At 33.6% G+C, this 19,649-nt stretch overlaps 3 protein-coding genes across 7 annotated transcripts; all 3 read right to left on the reverse strand.

The window, feature by feature from the left end:
• Positions 1-2: 2 nt before the first annotated feature.
• Positions 3-5,794, reverse strand: SC3 (secretory carrier 3). Its single transcript, XM_012236139.4, has 13 exons — positions 5,489-5,794; positions 4,324-4,383; positions 4,064-4,171; positions 3,903-3,965; positions 3,251-3,284; positions 2,823-2,945; positions 1,922-1,984; positions 1,712-1,805; positions 1,297-1,342; positions 1,151-1,218; positions 940-988; positions 716-781; positions 3-582 (listed from the first exon to the last, which is right to left on the reverse strand). The coding sequence occupies exons 1-13, from the start codon at positions 5,543-5,545 to the stop codon at positions 496-498; spliced, it is 918 nt and encodes a 305-aa protein (XP_012091529.1). The 5' UTR covers positions 5,546-5,794; the 3' UTR covers positions 3-495.
• A 1,251-nt stretch (positions 5,795-7,045) lies between these two features.
• LOC149492301 (lysine ketoglutarate reductase trans-splicing-like protein (DUF707)) lies at positions 7,046-13,941 on the reverse strand. Of its 2 annotated transcripts, none has more exons than XM_089716093.1 (16): positions 13,564-13,941; positions 12,377-12,461; positions 12,145-12,252; positions 11,631-11,666; positions 11,198-11,308; positions 10,907-10,990; positions 10,714-10,832; positions 10,035-10,136; positions 9,413-9,529; positions 9,263-9,328; positions 8,799-8,865; positions 8,510-8,563; positions 8,195-8,290; positions 8,062-8,088; positions 7,902-7,937; positions 7,046-7,566 (listed from the first exon to the last, which is right to left on the reverse strand). In XM_089716093.1, the coding sequence occupies exons 2-16, from the start codon at positions 12,422-12,424 to the stop codon at positions 7,432-7,434; spliced, it is 1,206 nt and encodes a 401-aa protein (XP_089572219.1). In that variant the 5' UTR covers positions 12,425-12,461; positions 13,564-13,941; the 3' UTR covers positions 7,046-7,431. The 2 variants fall into 2 exon arrangements, with proteins under 2 accessions (XP_089572219.1, XP_089572220.1); XM_089716094.1 differs by lacking the exon at positions 13,564-13,941 and adding an exon at positions 12,753-13,424.
• A 2,379-nt stretch (positions 13,942-16,320) lies between these two features.
• BRD4 (bromodomain 4) lies at positions 16,321-19,596 on the reverse strand. Of its 4 annotated transcripts, none has more exons than XM_012236143.4 (5): positions 19,457-19,596; positions 18,344-18,393; positions 18,084-18,161; positions 17,214-17,826; positions 16,321-17,050 (listed from the first exon to the last, which is right to left on the reverse strand). In XM_012236143.4, exons 3-5 carry the CDS (start codon positions 18,128-18,130, stop codon positions 16,520-16,522), a joined length of 1,191 nt encoding a protein of 396 aa, XP_012091533.1. In that variant the 5' UTR covers positions 18,131-18,161; positions 18,344-18,393; positions 19,457-19,596; the 3' UTR covers positions 16,321-16,519. The 4 variants fall into 4 exon arrangements, with proteins under 4 accessions (XP_012091533.1, XP_020541298.1, XP_012091531.1 ...); XM_020685639.3 differs by having other exon boundaries at positions 18,344-18,407; positions 19,457-19,583; XM_012236141.4 differs by having other exon boundaries at positions 19,434-19,583.
• Between the last annotated feature and the right edge of the window lie 53 nt (positions 19,597-19,649).

The following is a 19,649-nucleotide window of genomic DNA, read 5'->3' on the forward strand; positions in this document are numbered from 1 at the left end:
TATATGAAAACATGAGAAGTCGAACATTTATATGGTAGCTAGACAACTTAATGTCTTCATTTAATTCAAGTACATAGAAATCCATATAACACAATCAGCTACAGCCTACACGTGCCTCCATAGAGCTATCATAGTCATAATGCGTGCTGCCACCCCAGATAACATGGCCTTGTCAAAGTAGCCACTCCTGTGTACTCAAACTAGCCCGCTAGGCAAGAACAAAAGGGGGCAGAAATTATTCCCAATAAAGGAAATGGCTAAGGCTCAATAACTCAAATGATACAAAAGTTAAACAGCATTTACAAACACAATGAAATTCGAGCAAGCAAACAAAACTACAGAGTAATGAAATTTGTTCAACAAATGCTAGTATAGCGCCTAGCAATCTCTCTCTATTCCCAAATTTACGTGGCTGAGGGCATATACAAAATCAAAACCACACATAAATAAGCTAAAGCTCCTCATATTGCCTTTATCCACAAACATATAGGATCATCATATTGCAGCCCTCACAGCTCCTCTAGCTGCCTCCCGCTTCATCTCGGCAGCTTTACCGCTGCCACGGAAATACATGTATACTTGCTGCACACATTAAGGCAAAGAGGTTTAAACAAAAAAGAAATATGCCCATTCGAGAAAAGTACGAGCTACTTGGTGCCTGCAGCAACAGTGCATAAAACATCATAATTTCAATAGAATGGTGGTAGAAGTGGACCTGAAGAACCCAGATGCTGAGTACCACTTCAAGGCAGAAGAATCCAAATCCAATGAAGTAGAAGATCTGCAGGCAAAGAAAAGGTTATGTTGATTTCAGTGTATATCTAAGTTGAGACCATGTGTCCTAGTAACAAAGCAAAATAAGTGAAAACAGGCAGAACATTGATCTATCGAGAAGTATATTATAATCAGCTGGAATCTAGTTGAGCTCAGACATCTCACCCCAACTAAGGCATGGTCACCAATAACATCTATTGCAGACAGGATGCCGCTGTTCCAAATAACCATCACAAGAAACAGACATCAGTCAGCAAAATCAGTGAAAACTTTTCAGAAAGCTTCTTTCATTACAGACAATGAACTTAAAAGCGGAAGATTAGTCTGAAAACACATCTTGCATAAAGAAACATTTGAAACACTTCTGGATACATACGTGAAAGATTTTCCTTTGAAAAATATTGGAGGGGCAACTGCTGCAACAATGCAGAAGGCAATATGAACCTGTAAACATAAAACAGTATAAAAAATTGGATATTCCTCAATTATTACAGATCGGCTGAAAGAAAGACAAGAGCTTACCATATAAAACATGAAAAACCATCCAAACTTCATAGCACTTTCAGTCCTGCAAGAAGGCATATGATTGCTTAATTCAAGAGCATAGCTGATCAGATATTGAACAGTACCTGGAATTTTCTATAGGCCTAGGCTTAAAACAGAACAGTTACAACTAAGAAACGAATGTACCAGACTATTTATTCCATTTTAAAAGGGTAAAAATCTAGATGCACTATACTTTCTGTCAATATTTACGTTAATCCATCATTATCTAAACCATATAGCAACCAGATCAGAATAATCTCACATGGTATCTAACCTTTATAACAATATCTTTTGGCTTCATCAACAGTCAAACAGTAAGTAAGCTTCATTGGAAGGTTAAATAAATAAATAAACAAGAGGAAAATCCATTTGCAGAAGGGTAGATAATTACCTAAATGCACGATAAAGTGGACGGTACCACAAAACATATGCTCCTGGAACTCCTGCTATGAAATAAATAATAGCAAGAAACCAGATTCTCACCCCTGCAATATGAGCATTTTGAGCACAATAATATCGGATTATATAACCTTTTAAGGCATCAAGTACATAGCAAGAAACTGTGTGGACAGGCCAAATGTGACAAATTTCTAAAATTTACCTTCTCCTTTAATCCACGCCGTTGTAATGGCTATAATGTTCCAGAAAAGACAAAGAACCAATCCTGCACAAGATATAAGCACCATTTGTCACTTGTCTCGTTCCACTTTTCAAGGCATCCATCAATTCACTTACTAAATAATGACAGCAAATACATAATCACAGGAAACAGACATCAAAAGAAATACTGAAAAGACACCTAATTCAAATAATTTGAATCAAAATTATCACCATTTCAATAAAAGGTGAGTAACAAGTAGACCAGAGAATCCAATCATGCCATTCAATTAAGCAACAAAGACATTTTTAGCAAACATGATCCAGGTCAATGTTATATGCACACTTAACCAATTTAACCGATGACTGTTTTTTCCTTTATGTGACTTTAAATGCCACCACAAATTCTACTGTTGGCATTGAAGTTGGACTGCCGTAGGGAAACTGCTATCAAGCCATAATTTTCGAAAAGCTTAAGACTTTTCACTTTTTTCCACCATTGATCACAAAAAGCAGCCAAAGAAAACACTTCTTTATCAAAAGAAAGTCAAAATTCAGTTTTGACAAAAGGAACTCGAATCTTTACCAGAAATAGAGCTGAAGTCTAGGCTTACAACAAAGATATAGCAGATTCAGGATCATAACCAGCCCATTTCATGCAAAAAAATTTACATCTCAAGGTTTCTCTTCCTGTGATCCTAATCATAACTGAGTAACCTCAAAATATGCTTTAGAACATAAACAATGCTAGATTCAACGCAAAACTCCTTTCTCTCAATCTCTCTCTCTCTCTCTCTCTCTCTCTCAATACAATTCCTTCTCTTTAAAAAAAATAATAAATTCCTATAAATACAAACCTATCTATCCATACTCAAATAGAATTCTTGTACTTCACAATAACTTACCTAAATAGGTCGTAAATGCAACATATTGGATTCTTTGTAGATGAATTGGTATTTCATTTGCAATGTCATGATGGATGATTGGGAAAAATGGTGGCCAATTTTTCTCCTCCAGGACAATTCCAGCTGCATAAGAGGAGAGAATTGGAAGTTAAATAGAGAATGACAATTGCCAATCTTGAAGAAATACAATCAATCAACAATGCTCTAAGACAGTCAAAATACAACTTAGCTGTCAAAGTTACACTCAAAATAGTGTGGGTGTGGGAGACCAACATTGCAGAATATAAAATCAAGGACTCAAAAATAATATCCAAACAAGGACCTATTTCTTCTTCTACTTTTTTTTTTCTTTAAGGATTCAAACACCAGAACCAGGCATTATGAATATGAAGTGAACATCAATGGCTGATAACGTAAGAAAATATTACCTCGTGCAGCTGCATCTTCACGCCGTTTTACATCCTGCATAGCACCCATACAAGGATCTTTTAGATTACGTGTAAAATTAAGACATTTAAAAATTTGTCTTTTTAACTTCAAGTTCAGCACTATAAAGTTACTAAAAGTTTTCTTTGGGAATCATAAAATGCAGCATGAAAACACAGCGTGAGAAGACTATAGTACTACATAAACTATGAAAAGAGACAAAAGCCTTTATACACTGCATTTCTGAACTGCACTTATGTTAGCAGTTCAGAATACCTTTTAAAAAGAGACAAAATCCTTTATACACAGCATTTCTCATAAATATTAAACGTCAGCCTTTTCTAAATCCAACTGGAGGTGGATAATAATCTCTTTCATTAGATGGAACTATCCTACATGAAACTTGAAATGTTGCATCAAAATGCATCCCATTCTTTTTCTACATCTGGATACATAAACTAATATTTCTGAAAAGGCACTAAAAGATCACCCAAGTACTTGAATTTATCAAGTGAAAATCTGCAACTTTAGCATACACTTTTCAAATAAGCCTTGTCTATGATCTATGAACAGAATGAAAAGATATAATGCAATAGATACGTCTATAGCCATGTAGCAACAGTTTTGAATTTCTTCATGTTTATGAACACATACCTGCTCTCGCCTTCTTAGTTCAGCCTCCTTAGCTTGGAGTTCCTTCTCTTTCTTCTTCAAATCCTAAATTTAAAACCAATTAAACTAGACGAAACTTTGAGAAAGTATACAAGTAGCAATTATGAATAAGGACTTTCAACAGCTAGAGAATTTTATCATACTGTAGTTGAATCAATTGGAATGTCAACTGTTGCACCATGATCATAACCAAAATCAGCAGGCTCAGGAGGGAGAGGTGAAAGCCTCGAGTTTGAAGCAGGAGGAGCACTCTGAAAATTACAATGATACGTGTAAGAGTTGTAGAGTTGAGTAATATAACTAGTTCATTTAAATGCTGGTTGGTGGAAGAAGTCCGGAACCAAAGTACCAACTAGCATTGATAGAATATTGGATGCATTATGTTATTTTTGATTAGGCTTACTGCAGTATAAAAAGCACCTCCACTGAACTTCTGTTGACCTTTTCCCCTTACAGCTGGATCCTAGTTACCAAAATTAGATTAAACATAAGCTACATAAATTTCTGGGAGCACAAAGAATTACAAACAGAATTATATAAAGCAGCAAAATTTTAAATAATCAAGTTGGTCTCATTCACCTAATTTAATACTGTCAGAAACACATGCAGGCCTGTGCTAAGCACAAAGTTCTGTTTGCAAAATCTAAACTAGTTACATCACATAGCTGGGCTATCTGTACCATCTCCTAAGCTAATTCACCCCATTTAAAGAAGAAGATTGCCAAACAGCCCATCTGTTCATCTAGAAAAAAAAAAAAAAATGCAGACTATGACTGCCCCATATAAAATGTAGACGGCTAAGACTGTGCAACTGCATCAATTGGAAAAGTGCATTGCACTCGTCATTTAAAGTATCTATATCATACCAAGGATTGAGAAAATAATACTTGATCACTATAATAATAGAATCCAAATTTTTGCCATTCCAACATGATTCAAGAGGATGGTAAAAAACAGTTCTTCCCGAATTTATTTTTTTGTACGTTTCAAAATATTGAAGCACTTCACAAATGTCTAGTAATCATACAGCTTTACAAAAATTACATTTGTTGCTTTTAAAAATCAATACATCAAATGTTGTCATTAAAAATTCATAGAGGATTATAGTTTTGAAAGTTATGCTTATGTCAACGGCCAATAAAATGGGAAGGAGAAAATAAAAGACTTGGATTCTCCACAAAACATTAAATTACTGAGCAGAGTGCTAATTTACAAACAAAATCTACACATCAAATAATCATCTGTAGCTTCCTAATTCAATCACACCTCAATATCATATATTACTAAACAAAACAAATAGCTCCGCATGCACGCACAGAGACAAGATTGGTACTGAAAAAACCAAAGCACCACAATCTAACCAAACTTCCAAATCGAGACGCTATATCAACTACAGAACTCCCCGAGACCCTAAAATTCATAAAATTCCCAAGTGTTTTAACATCCATTCTAAAGCCCATAACCCACACGACCAAAAGATCACTAATTGAACTTCAACTATTCGTCAAAAAAATGAAGTCAAACAATTTGAACAGCAAAAGGAAACAAAGACGGAGAGAGAAACTCACAGAGAAGGGATTAACTTCTTCTTCATCGAAAGGGTTTGGATCATAACGACCAGCCATGATAGAAACCACGCAAGGAGGCAAATAGAAAGTCGATAGCTTTAAACAGAGACAGAAAGAGAAAAAACAAAAGAATTGGAGAAGAAGCAACCTTTGAAGATAAAATTTAGGCAACTAAACACAAACGATAAGGAAATATAGACAGGAGAAATTCTAGAGAGAGGAAGTTTTGATATACAAGTCTACGGAGAGAGAGAGAGTTTGGACTGGTCTAACAATGTCAGCTTATTGCAATTTTGGATTATTTTAAAGAGATTGAGACGAAACGGCGGGACAGATGGCTCTTTAATATGCTCATGTGAATTGAAATTTTTTCTTTTTCTTTGAAAATATGATTATTTTGAGGGGTGAAAAAACATAAATTTGATGATTTTGATTTTGAATTTAAACAACTTTTGTTTTACACTTTTGGCTTCTTTTTCTCTAAATGTAATGAATTGATTCTTACCTCATCTTTTTATTAATTAAATGAATGAAAGAATTAAACTTTAAACATTTAATTTTCTAAATTGTAGCAAATGATTTAAAATTTTTAGGTCTCAAAAATAAATTTTGAGAAAAGGGTTTTATTTTTAAAATTCAAACTATACCAACTCATCGATGACAAGTCAAGTATCTGTAGATAAGTTATTTATATAAATATTTGGGTGAGTTAAAATATTTTTTAATATGTTATAAATTCTTTAAGATTATTATATAATTTAATAAGACAACTATTCAATCATTAGACTTACTAGTTTTGATTGTCTTGTATAAATTTTAGAAATTATTTAAAAAAAAAAGAACTTAATTATATTTTTTTACTTCGAGAGATTTTCTGTTATTATGTCAAATATATTACATGTGAAGGTCAATAATATTATATATTACTATTGGATTAGTTAACTCCTACGCTACGATGGCAAGTAAGCTAAACCCATTTCTTGTTTTAGAAAATCCAAACATAATATTTTATTGAGGTGATCAAGAGTACGGTTTGGATTGGAATCGGATCGAAAAAATATTAATTTTACGAATAAAAATAGGAAAAAGGACTACATTTTGATCACTTTCAAAGATTTTGGGATCGAAATTAGCTCAAAGCTATGAAATGGTTTATACAGAAATGGAGTATGTTATATATAATCATGACATTTTCAATGAAAAATGAAAACGTTGCGGTCAAATCACGAACGTAGATGTTGAGCAGGCAAGCCACCCTTTCAAATGTATTTTCCTTTCTAGAAGAAAATAAGCCATTTTCTAGACGCACGTCTGTCTTTGTCCATGCCAATTACCTAATTTCAGTTTTAGCATCAAACTCTAAAAACCCACAAATATTAACATGATTTAGAAAACTGTTTTGAAATCAATTTTAATTTTTCCCTACAAATTATTGGTTTTTAGTTTTCAGCCATCTCATTGCTATCACCATACATGGAATTTGGAAATAATCGCTAGTGTAAACCTGGCGTGATCTGGCGTGATCGCACCCACGGTCAACTTCCAACAAAGAAGAAAGAAAGAAAATCAAAAACTTAATTCTTTTCTGAAGATGGGTTTGACATTTTAAGGCCTACTTACTGTTCTGGTAAAAATTGAAGGCTCTTTTCCAAATTTTGTAAAAACATCCCTCCTAAAATGAAATCCACAAGTTCTCAAGGAGGAAAATTAGGCTACTACTACTACATACACTAAACAATATCTGAATCATACAAACAAAACTATTCTTGGTCAAATAATGAAATAATTACTAGCATCACATGAAGCCTACACAAATTAGAATAGATTACAAGTATGGATACTGTGTGTATACATGGATACTGTGTATACATCCGTATATGAATGTCGCTGAACTATCCGAACCAGTGTATTCCAGCTTTTTCATTTTAAGTTAGAATGAAAATTTAGTGATGGTTCCGTCTACGTTTCCTGTGTCTTTCACTCCCTTTAAAGGGATCAAACCAGTGCCTGTCCCCATTTACAGCTTTGTTCCACCGCTCCTTGAAGATTTGCAGTTCCCAAGTTGATTGTCTCCTAATCTGCTTGGTCCAATTTAAAGCCAAGTTCGTTCATCAAATTAGAGCATAGTTTAATAAAATAAATGCATGGCTCATTTCACAATATACCATGTAATTTCTAAATGAAGTAGTTCAATCACCTTGGAAGCTAATTTTCGTCTCGTTTTATAATAATCAAATATACAGTTAGAACATTTAATAACCAGGACCAGTCTCATAACATTTAATATAGAGAAATGCAGACATGATATGCAATCGTACTCAATTGAAAGCAATTAGACCAGGCAAGACGATAGAAAAAATTATAAAATGCTCATACTAGAAATGATGTTACACTAAAAGATCAGTAGTCTAACCTCCATTCGAGGATCTGTGACTGAGGCACCATGTCTCTGAATAAAAAAAGAAAAAGCACATGGGATAGAAAATCAGTGAGTTCAGAATTAACTGTAGGAGTTAAAAATTTCAAATATTTGTATGAACAAAAAAAGTAGCTACTACTTCTGGAGAGTTTACCTTAGTCAACTCCTCACTGTTTGAACCCTAGAAAAAGGAGAAGACAGAAAGCAATCAAGACAAACCATAAACTTTCAGTAGAAGAACAAGTACAGTTTTTTCAATCAAAACAAGAAAATTTGAACTGGATAACCTTTTTTGTAGGAGATCCACCCCCACCCAAAGTTTGTATACCCTGATGTACAATGTACTCACGGTCAACAATGCCCACCTTTTTTGTTCGATCTCCCTGCATTTTTCCAGAATATCATATTTATGGCTTTCTACATTAACAAGTACACACTGAGAGACAAACGAAATAGGTTCAACCAATTATTCTTTGAAAGTAAGAACCATGATGGAGATGCAAGGCTACACTATTTTACACATGCAATTAACTAAACTACATAAAGAGAAAGGGGAGTGGAGGCAGCAGCAGCAGGGAACTAAACTATGTAGCACGTCATACCTGTGCACAATATCCAAGTTTCATATCCATTCCCCATCCATGGACTAGATCATTCTAAACAAAAAGAAAAGTAGTTTAGATCAATGAATGAAACAAGAATAAAAAAAGAAAATGATCACACAACATGCTATGGTCATAATATTAACAAGGTGAACAAATATCTTGATATAATGTTATAACATTTGCTTTCCGAATATGTAAATACAAGTAGGTAACCTACACATATATAAAGTTTTTGCTTTACTTAGGAATTGTTGAAAGTTCACCTAAGTTACAGAACCACTGTTACCTGTATAAGATGCCAAGCACAATACCAAGCAGATCTTGAAAATACCGGAGCCATACCTTCCACAAATCTGTAGAAGCGTTAAATACAAAACAAATTAGCATTTGCCTTGAACCCATTGAAGAACAATACAGAGTATCCTTCAACGAGGACAGAAGATAGTGTTGAAGCCCTTGAATCAAGGGCCTGATAGAGTTGAACTCAAGATATAACATGTTTAACTGTGTAATGGCATTCCAATATATGATCTAACTCAACAAAATTTTTCACGCAACAAATTAGTCAACAATAGTTGATTTTTTCTTCTACTGATGTTGCTTGGCAGTTTGACAGCAATGGAAAGGAAAAGGAGGTGGTAAAACTTTAGCCAAGACTGCCTAACAAAAATTTTTAAGTCTTTGCAGAAAAAGGACCAGAGTTATCACCCAGCACCCATTCGAATAGCTATATACATTTCAAAAGCTTACCCAGTGCATGGGGGCCCCTGACTGACATCAGAACACTTGGTACTGCCTCGGTGGTCATAGACTCTTCTGCAAAAAGATGTTCATGTGAGTATTACAAGTATTAAAGTGTGATTTTGACAAACAGTTTCCAAAAACCAACCAAGCACTTACGTATGGTATTCCTTTGATCTGGACCGTATAGTAATTCTATGATGTATGCCAGTCGAATTTGGGCCCAGTGCTGGCTGTGATATCTCGAGTCCTCTTGATTTTACAATCTCCAAGTATCTAGGAAAAAAAAAAAAAAAAAAAAAAAAAACCATCAATTAATCAAATTGTTTTCCTAACAGAGCATGGGCCTTGTAAAATAAAACTAGAGATCAAGTAAATGGATAAACTATCTCATAATCTCATTGCAAATTTCGCTAGAATTGAATTCCTCAACATGATTCCAAACAAATTTGCTTTGGCTAGAGAAAGTGCAATAAAACATATAACAAGGTTGTGAATCCTGGTTCTGCATAAGTTTAGCCAGCCGGAGAAATTGCAGCATATGACGCCTTTTATGATATAACAAATGACAAAAATAAAAATATTGAAGATGTCTACAGAGAGGAAAATTAAATTATTTCCAACAAAACAAGTCTTCTGGATAAACAAGTGATTTAACATAAAAGATCACTTGCACCATCGTCATCAACAAACTAGGTACATAACGTCATATGATCTAAAATAAAAGGCCAAAGACACGAGCATATGCAGAGAAGAAAGTTCAACAAGTAAATCAATTTACCTTCTCGGATCAAATTTCTCTACTCCTAAATCTTCATCCCACAGAAATACGTAATCATAGATAGACACAACAGCTGGATGCAGAAAGCGCTTTGCAAACCACCTAAAGGGGGGAAAAAGAGCACAGCAAAATTTAAAATCAAAACTGGAGATGGCATACTAGATTGGAAAAACTTAAAATAAATGGACCCAAGAATAAATAAGTTTGAGAAATTGTGAAAGTTGGACTCATCACTCATCAAGACACGAAGACAATTGTTAGTTTGATAGGTTGAATTATGGATGCAATAAAATTAGCAGAACCATTCATCCATCAAAAAATAGAATTTTCTTTTTTTTTTAAAAAAAAAAAAAAAAAAGTCTCTGACACCTTTTAGATAATCTGAAATCTGCAAATACTGTTACCATCAAACTCTAAGCCTTTGAGTTTTTCTCAGGTGGTCTAAAGCATAAGCAAATAAAAATTAACAGCTCAGACAAAACCTTGAAGAATTCACGGTTAAATAACCTAACAGCTAGGTCCTGTAACCAAGGGATAATTAGGTTACCCCCTGAAATCTTATCTTTGGCAAAAGTACAAGTTGCTTTTAAATTAACAATAAAACAATGATATCAACTATCCATTTAACTTGCAACAGAATATAAGGTTAAAGAAAAACAAATGTCAAGGTCAAGTTCACCATTTTGTTTGGTTCTGAGCAACTATGTGTATAGCCTTGTCACTCCAATTAAGATCCCACCATCCATCCATATTGCCATCATAATGGAATAGAATAACTGTAAAATTCTCTGGAAGAAACTGAATTCAATGAAATTAGGCAAAAATGTTTTGCTCATGAACTAAGAAAACTTACATAAGACACAATGGGATACCTTTTGGACCATAGCATCAACATTATGTTTTTGCCTAATACCAACTGGAACAGCCAGTAAGTAACGACTGCTACGAGTATCAACCTGATTCAATTGTCACCAGAAATTAAAATAGAACATGATTAATCTAAAAAAAAAGAGGACCGACAGACAAATATATTTTTCAAACTATTGAATTGTTGTTCCATCAATTTTGCAAAGACTTCAACATGACCAAAAAAAAAAAAAAAAAATTAACATATGTAGGGAGAAATCTTTAAAACGATATCAGAATATACAAGGATCCAAAACCTTCGATCTTGAATTACTTGATGACCATAGAGGCTTTAACTCCAAATCCGAAGTAGCTCGTACAATACCAGCAGGCAAACCAGCCAATAATCCAGTAGCCAAAGCTGATTCCTAATTTAGAGTATCAAGAACACCTCATGGTTACAACAAACAGAAGAAAAAATATCAAATAAAGTCAAGTCAAACAGAAGAAAAAATATCAAATAAAGTCAAGTATGGGAATGAACGACTTTAATTCTAAAATTCATACATTAAACATTCGATGCAACAGATATTAAGAGGTGAGGTTGTAACTATTCTTATTTGATTGTTAAGTAAGAAGAACATAGGCTATAGCTTCCTGTGTGTTTTAACTCTCATGAGTTTGACAAACAGGAAACATCCAAACAAGAAATAAAAAATTTAGCAATTTAAATGTGAGTTCCAAAATTACCGTTAATGTGTCAAATGGGTGCATTTTTTCTTCCATCTGATAACACAATGAAAATAGAAAAACATCAGAAGAAGAGAGCAACGAAAAGAAGCTAAATCTCTTTTTATAAACAAGAAATAACATATCAAATGGAAAGACTACCAGAATGTAGTGCTCTGAGCCCTAAAATCAAACCAATGAGCATAGATGTTGCACTGAACTATAAACTAAATAATTACTCTAAGCTTATAGATACTCCAAGATGAAGATTTTGAATCATATTTAAACTGATATAAATAATTATAATATACAACTAATTTATTTAATTGAGAATTACTGAAATCAACTAATCAAATACCATCACTACTTTTGCTATTCGAATTTATATGTAAAAGAGCATTGATAATAACATTTGGGAGCAGAGACTTTCTAAAATTCTCCTATTAACCACCACAGGACAATAAACAGAATATTTTGTATGGGATTTTTCTGTCTCAAATCAAAATATCTAAAGGGTAAGATGGGATTGATGTACCTTTGTATGTTGATATTGATAAATTGTAGTTCTATACACAATGAACAACATCACTGTACATAAAACTCCCATAAACGGGAGCTGCTTCATTTTTAATCCACATTTCCCCTGCATCAGGATTATATTGTCAGATAATTATCAAAGACATTAGGCAAGATAGAATTTACATAAACTTCATCTTTTTAGCTGCAGTCTTACAATCATACAGAAGTAACAAAACAATAGACCATACCCCATCAAAGAAGGCATTCCTTTTCACAGACGATCTGAGTGACGTCATAGACACCCAGGGATTCTACAACCTTTTCATAACAAAACTGCACATAGGAATTGACGAGTTATTTTAGGTCCAAGTAGCACTATTTCCTTAAGACAAAAAATTACAAATAAAACAGACCAGTTTGCACAATTTTTAAACGAACAATAAATTTTTCTGCAGTATTCCATCCATCCTATAGTTCACCAGTTAATCATGATTAGCAAACACAACTATTCACTCTCCCATACTGAATAGAAACTTTGCCCAACTTTGAAATAGTAATTTACATTCTCTTTCTTGTTCGTCCAAAAAAAAAAAAAAAAAAAGAAAAAGAAACCGAGGGTTAAACCTTATTTCCAATTACAATCCTCAGCTTTCACAGCAAACTCAATTTTGGTGATTACTAACAGAGAAGAAAAAAATTTGAACTCTCTGAAGAGGGGGAAAAAAACGAAGAAGAAAAGAAAAGATCTTTAAGCGAAAGCGCATGCAAGCCGGAAGCTTGGTGCAATATGCCCTAGATACAAGGCTTAAACAGATTGTACAGATTTTTAATGCAAAGCCAGAAGATACAGCAAAAAACAGCTCAAATGAACACCGAGTTGCCAAAACTAAAAAAAAAAAGACCAAAGCTTAAAAAATAAGCTCTGAAAACGAAATCTTCCCAGAACAATATAAATAAATAGCTCAGGTGCTGTGAAAAAGAAAAAACATTCCTTTTAAAATACCCAACAATTTCCTTAAAATGAGACGAAAACTTGATCCCTTTTAAAAATATTATTTTTTTTGTAATATAAAAAAATGAAAGGAATCGACTTTCTTCAAGTTCGCGAATGAATGAAGAGAAAAACACAAAATGAAAATTTAAACTTCGGCAGTAGATCTAAAATCCGGAAACCGCTATTGCTCTCTGGATGTCGTAAGTGAATATTTATATTTTCAAGCATGTAAATGTAATAATAAACAAATGAAGCCTCTTCATGGAGTTAACAAAAGCATTCTCAAATTGAAAATAAACAAGCAAAAGAATTTGAGAACAGGACTACAGGCACGACAAATGGATCTTCCCCAGTTAACCAATCTAGCACGGCAAAATCAACTATTATTTTTGGCTTCACAAAAAAAAAAAAAAAAAAAAAAAAAAAAAAAAAAAAACAAACCTTTAAAATCGGTCTATAGTAAAGCCAAACAGCGTTAGCTGGAGACCGACCAGCTAGCTCGCCGAAACGAAGTAATGCCCGGTCCGATTCGGAGGCCACCAACGATAGATTACCAGAATCTATGAAAGGTGAACAAAAAGATGCAGACACAGAAACAAACAGAGAGATTTTGCGCGAGAGAGAGACCGAGAGACACAGTCGAAAGACGAAAGTGTAGGAGGCGCCACGTTCTGAGGGGAGATGTAGGACACCCAAGCCAAGAGTTTTTAAATTTAAAAAAAAAATTAAAAATATTAGTACTATATTTTCACATTTTAATTTTAGATTTCTTACTTTAATTAATCGGATTGGTTTTTAATTATTTATAGGTGAGGTGGATGAGTTACAGTTGAAGAGACAGAGATTTGCTTGCTCTGTTAACTCTCGGCCCTCCCTATATTTTTCCCATCGTTTGTATCGCCGATCCTAATGTTTCTTAATTTATACGACAACATAAATAAATTTATTTTATTTCAGTTAATATATATATATATATATATTTAAAATAAAATAATAAATAATATAAAACAGTTAATAACTATTAAAATAATTAATTTTATCAAATAAAAATAAATATTTTAAAAATTAATTACTAATTGAAAGATAATTTTTTATTTTATAAATAATTTTGAAAGGAACAACTAAAATTGAAAAAAAAAAAAACAATATAAAAGCGAGGATCAAAATTCAAAAGCCAAAGCAGCAGCGTTAGCTTTTGCAGGAGAACCAGCATTAAACTAGAAAATGAGGCCAATTTATTTATTTATTTATATTTTCCAGATAAAATATTATCGTACATTACAATGGCACGTGTAATGTAATCATGATCAGTAAATCACTTTCACTATTTATTATTGATTTCGGGGCTATCGTTCGAGGACTTTAAAAAATTTTAATACTGCGTTTGAATGAGTATATAAAATATAAATGGTGGGTGAAAATTTTTTGAAATTTTTAAAATTTTATTTAATTTGGGTGAAAATAGCTTATATTATTTTTAAAAAATTATATTAAAGATTAATTCAAATAGTTCATATTAATAATTTCTTTATAAAATTCTTTTAGAAATATGAAATATGATTATTGGGGTATTATTATAATCATAGTATGCATTAAGATAAGTTAATCAATCCGGAGTTGTTAGAGTTAGTTGTGAGCTTGACAAATGATTTTTTATTAATTTTATTTTTGGCTGATAAATGAATTAGTACCAAAAATAAAAAAGAAAAAGAAAAAGAAAAAGACTAATTAAATAAAAGTGCATATTGGGTCAGCGGAAGACCGGGGTCCCTGTCCTATACGTGCCTTGCATGCAAGACTGTTCGGGATTTGGTATAGTTGTTCAAAATTTTCTTTTTTTTTTTTTTTTTTTTTTCTAAACTTTTTTGGCAACGTAGTTGTTTTATTGCTATTATTGGTAATTGGGGTTTAAAATTTTAATTATGTTCATTAATAAAATGATTATCAACATGCTCAAAATTGACAGTACCAACAAGCTTGAAAGGTTTCATACTTTGAAATTATAAATAAAAATAAAAATAACATCAATAAATTAATAATCTGGAATTACCTCCATTCCATTAATTTTGATTTTTCAAAATAAAAAAAAAACAAGATTGAATAAATAAAAGCAATTATTATTTATAATTAAGAGAAATAAAGTTTAATGGGGACATGGAATAAAATAATTTCCTTAAATTTTTAAAAACATTATTAAAATAAAAAAAGGACAAAAATTAATTGAAGGGAAGTACAAAATTTAGGGCTAAGCATTGACTCATAGGTTTGTCAGCATTGGCGAAATGGGTGATTAAAAAGAAAAGGCTTACCAATCATTTAAGGGACCCAAGCAAATATTATTGGTATTTTTTTTTTTTTTTTTGAATTAATTGGATGGGAGTAAACGTGTCATTCAATATTCAGTTTAGTTCCAAATATCAAATCCAATATTAGGGAAATACTAGTTCGATATGGAAATATTGATAAAGACAAATTACTTCATATAACACCAAAATAAAAAGATGCCTTCTTTTACCAATTCCACGCGTAAAAAGATAGTCGATTCATAAACAAGAATACAAGCCTATTCTTGATAAGGATATCACAAAATAGTGACATATTCTGAAGCCTTTCTGGAAAAGTGTTTGCGTTTCGTAAGGTCTAAATCAAAAATGAAATTTTTGTTTCCAAGGAAAGGTTATTTGGGTGTTAGAAGTGTAGTAATTATATGGGTATTGTTCGAAAAGACAATGTAACCGAAAACTCATGATTTAAAAAATGAATATTGTAGATTTTTTACCGTAACAAGTTTCCTTTTATGTCGTCGTTGGCCGACCAGGATTAGGAACCAGATATCATATTCTGTAACTTAATTAATGCTTAATACCTTTACTCTTTCCCAAAACAAGTAGGCTCCACTAATAAGCCAAGTTGATCCCGTAATTTAATTTATTATGTTTTATTTTTATTTTAGGGGCCCAATGGGCCGACTGGAGGAACAAAATGACAGCCTAATATGATATAGATCCAGTTAACAACCTCGAAACTGGGCCAAGCGACAACACAATTGACGCAATTGAACCCATTGCATCAAATCAACATAAGTACTGACAATACTGCTCCTTTTTTCTCTTTCAAAGTCAAAAGATCTGCTTCTGACTTCATTTTTGTTCTATTGACTCCAAAAAGTTTGAAAAAAATGGATAGACATGACAAAAGTAAAATAAGGTGAAATGTTGTTTCTCTCTAATTGTTGTGTTTTGAGTGTTACAATTATATCATACAGCAGTTGGTTTCATTAGAAACGGACAATTTTTACATTTAAACATCCTAGAATACATATGCTAAATTGAGAACCTAGGACTAAAACTGAGTTTCAAAACTTTAACAGAAGAACAAAAACAATGTACAGCAGTCGTCACCTGGCCCGAGTTCTCTTTCTTCCTCTTGGTGGATTTTCAGGTTGTTGAGTACCATTTCCATGGCCAGCTTTTCTAGGCCGGCCAGATCCTTTCTTTTTCACGGTTAAGGACTCTGCTGAAGGAGGAGAATGAACATTACTTGGTTTTTTAGCAATATTTGGAGTTTTTGCAGCATCATTTCCATCTTTTGGAACCTTTCCTGATAATTTGCGATTAACAGGCCGGGCACTTCGCGGTTTCACAGGAGGATGAAGCATTTGTGGTGTGGACGAAAGAAGGGTAATAGTAGTCTTGCTGATATAGTCCTTTAAATGCTGCTGCAAACTTTTCGTGACAATCTCTCTGAGTAGTAATGCAGATTTATATTCACGAGTAGTTCTGGAATAAAAGACTAGGGCATTGTTAGCAAGTAGCAACAGATCTCTGAAGACTTCTTTAACTGAGGTAATAGTGCAACTGGCAATTCTTGATCTTAATGTATCAAAATCCATATGCTGCAATATCATTTTCTTGTATCTTCCTCTCTTCTGTTACAGAAAATTAATAACCAGAAAAGTCAGTTGCTTCCATATATTAGTATATGCTTCTTTCTTTACAGTAGAATTTCATTCCAAGACATAATGCAATAGGAGCAAGCAAAAGAGCACATGCATTATTTCATTCCAAGACATAATGCAATAGGAACAATACCTGGCTATCAAGCCTTCGACGAAAGACAGTAGCACATTTATTCTCAGCAATAGAATCAAAAATTCCCATGAGATCAGTGATCCCATCCTTAATTGAACCTTTATTTTTATCTTCAGTGCCAAAACATCTGCCAGTTTGACCAGAACTGCTTGTTGAATTCTCTTTATTTCGTGTAGCAGATAAAACATCAGTTGATCCCCAAAAATCGCTTTCTCCAACACTCCCTTCTTTCACATCCTTACTGAGGTCTTTCCTCTTTCTCTTCCCTCTCCGTCTCCTGATACTCCCTCCCTGCACCATAGAAATGTTCCCTGCTAGATTTCCAAAGCTTGACATTTGCGCTTGCTTAAGAGAAACTGAAACTTCAGGCTTAGCCTCAGTATCTTCAACTGACACAGAAGCCGGAACCTGACATACAGGTGACCAACTTGTGCTGGTTTCCTGAGTGAAACTCCCAGCCGATAGTCCATCTTTTGATGTCTCTTTAATGGGAGATCCAACTCTATCAGATTTCTGAAATGGCACAAGTGATTCAGTCTGACTGGAACCATAACCAACATTGCTGTCATTTCTTCTCTCAGCCTTGAGAACCTCAAGCTTCGATTCCAAAGATCTGAAATAGACAAAATGAACAAACTATAAGGACAATGGACAATGGTGTCTTAAATGGTATTAAATTAGTATAATTAGCTTATTAAAGACACTTGAGAATTCGATGCAGTTATATCTTAGAACCTGCGAGAGAAAAGCGAAAAGATTTCAAGAGGACCATACTTTTTAACTCTAGTAATAGATACTGTATGTATTTTGATCGTAACATGGCATTCTGAGATCAGAAAACTAGAGATTGGACAGGGACAACTTACTAACCCAATTGAGTCTTCAGAAATTTCTAAAGCTTGCCTTAACTCTGCCATTCGCTGCTTCCGTAGCTCTTCAAACAAAGCTCTGATGAATATATAACATGGAGTAATTAATGAGCCATTTGATTTAGAAATTTAGACATTTAACAAATGCTAGGAGTATATGTCAATTTTGCTTCAAACCATTTAAATAACAAATGGTAAAGCATAGACCCCAGTAAAGCAATAAGTTCAGCAATTAAACTATTACAAGAAAGGCCGACTTACGTGGATCCAGAAAAACGCTGCTGCAAGTCATCATATTTGGCTTTGCATACCTGTAATTGGAATGCTGTTCAAATACATTGAGTGTGCCAACATAAATAAATATACGCAAATGGCATTGCATTAGATAGTAGTCGATCACCATTGGAGCTCACATGCTAATCACAGAATAGTCTCCAACAAGTGCCAGCATTGAATTAAGCATGCGCAAATCAATTGTTAAGGCAAGATAGAAAATTTTCGGCCATATCTCAATATATTCAACATTTCAAACATAGGGCTATTTCCAAAACAGTTACCACATACACTTATGAATTATGATCATTACTTTGAGGAATAAGGTTCAATTTTAACTTCTTTGCCGTATCAGACCAAACAAGAAGGGTCTGAAAACAACCTCTTCGCAAAAGTGGGATGAATTCTTGAAATGGGTCACCCTTTATATACACATATATATATATATATAGAGAGAGAGAGAGAGACAGAGAAAGACAGAGAGAGAGTCAGTGTCTATATTGACATGCGATGGTGAATGTCAGGTGAGGATGAATTACAACATTTCTAACTTAGCTTGCAAGTAGTCATGCTGATAATAGACCAACAAAGTCAAAGTCAAAGTCAAGACATAGTTGCCACCAATGTGACTAAGTCCTAACCGGCAACTATTATTCACGTCGCTATCTTGTTTGTTTCCAAGTTCCATCCAAACAGAACTCAACCGACTATGTTTTTGCTTTTGGCCATAAATAATTATTTAATCCTCCAGCAGAAAAATGTTCTATATATTTGTAGTTTATCAGTGGGGGGAAAACTAAATTTTCTTTCCAAATGTGTCCTCCAATAATGGAGGGTAATTTGGACATTTTGTCTGCCCACTTGCAATAAAAATACAAACCAAGGGTAAAACAATTGAAAAAAATAAAAAGCAGAAAAGGAAAAGGAAAACCACACATCCAATCAACGTGCAATTTTCATACCATAAATAATACTCTGTAACTAAAAAACACCAAAATATCCATAATTAATTATTAATACACGAAATTAACCAAAAAAATCATGTGATCAAATTTTTAATTAAAATAAAATAAATAACCTCGGGTGTAAAAGTGTACGGACAAATGGTTCGGGCCCGAAGCTCGGCGGCGATCAAATCCCAGTCTCGGGTACCGTGTCGGAGTACGGCCCCACCCAACAACAATTCCTCCCATGTGCCCCACCTCTCTATCACCACCTCCGTACCCATAACACCGTCCACGTGTACGCCCTCGATCAGTCTTCCACCACGAGTACCACCTTGTTCTATTTCTAA

This window comes from Jatropha curcas, chromosome 11 (assembly GCF_041381405.1).
Source record: "Jatropha curcas cultivar XTBG-Jc1 chromosome 11, XTBG_Jcur_1.0, whole genome shotgun sequence".
Taxonomy (NCBI): Eukaryota; Viridiplantae; Streptophyta; class Magnoliopsida; order Malpighiales; family Euphorbiaceae; genus Jatropha; species Jatropha curcas.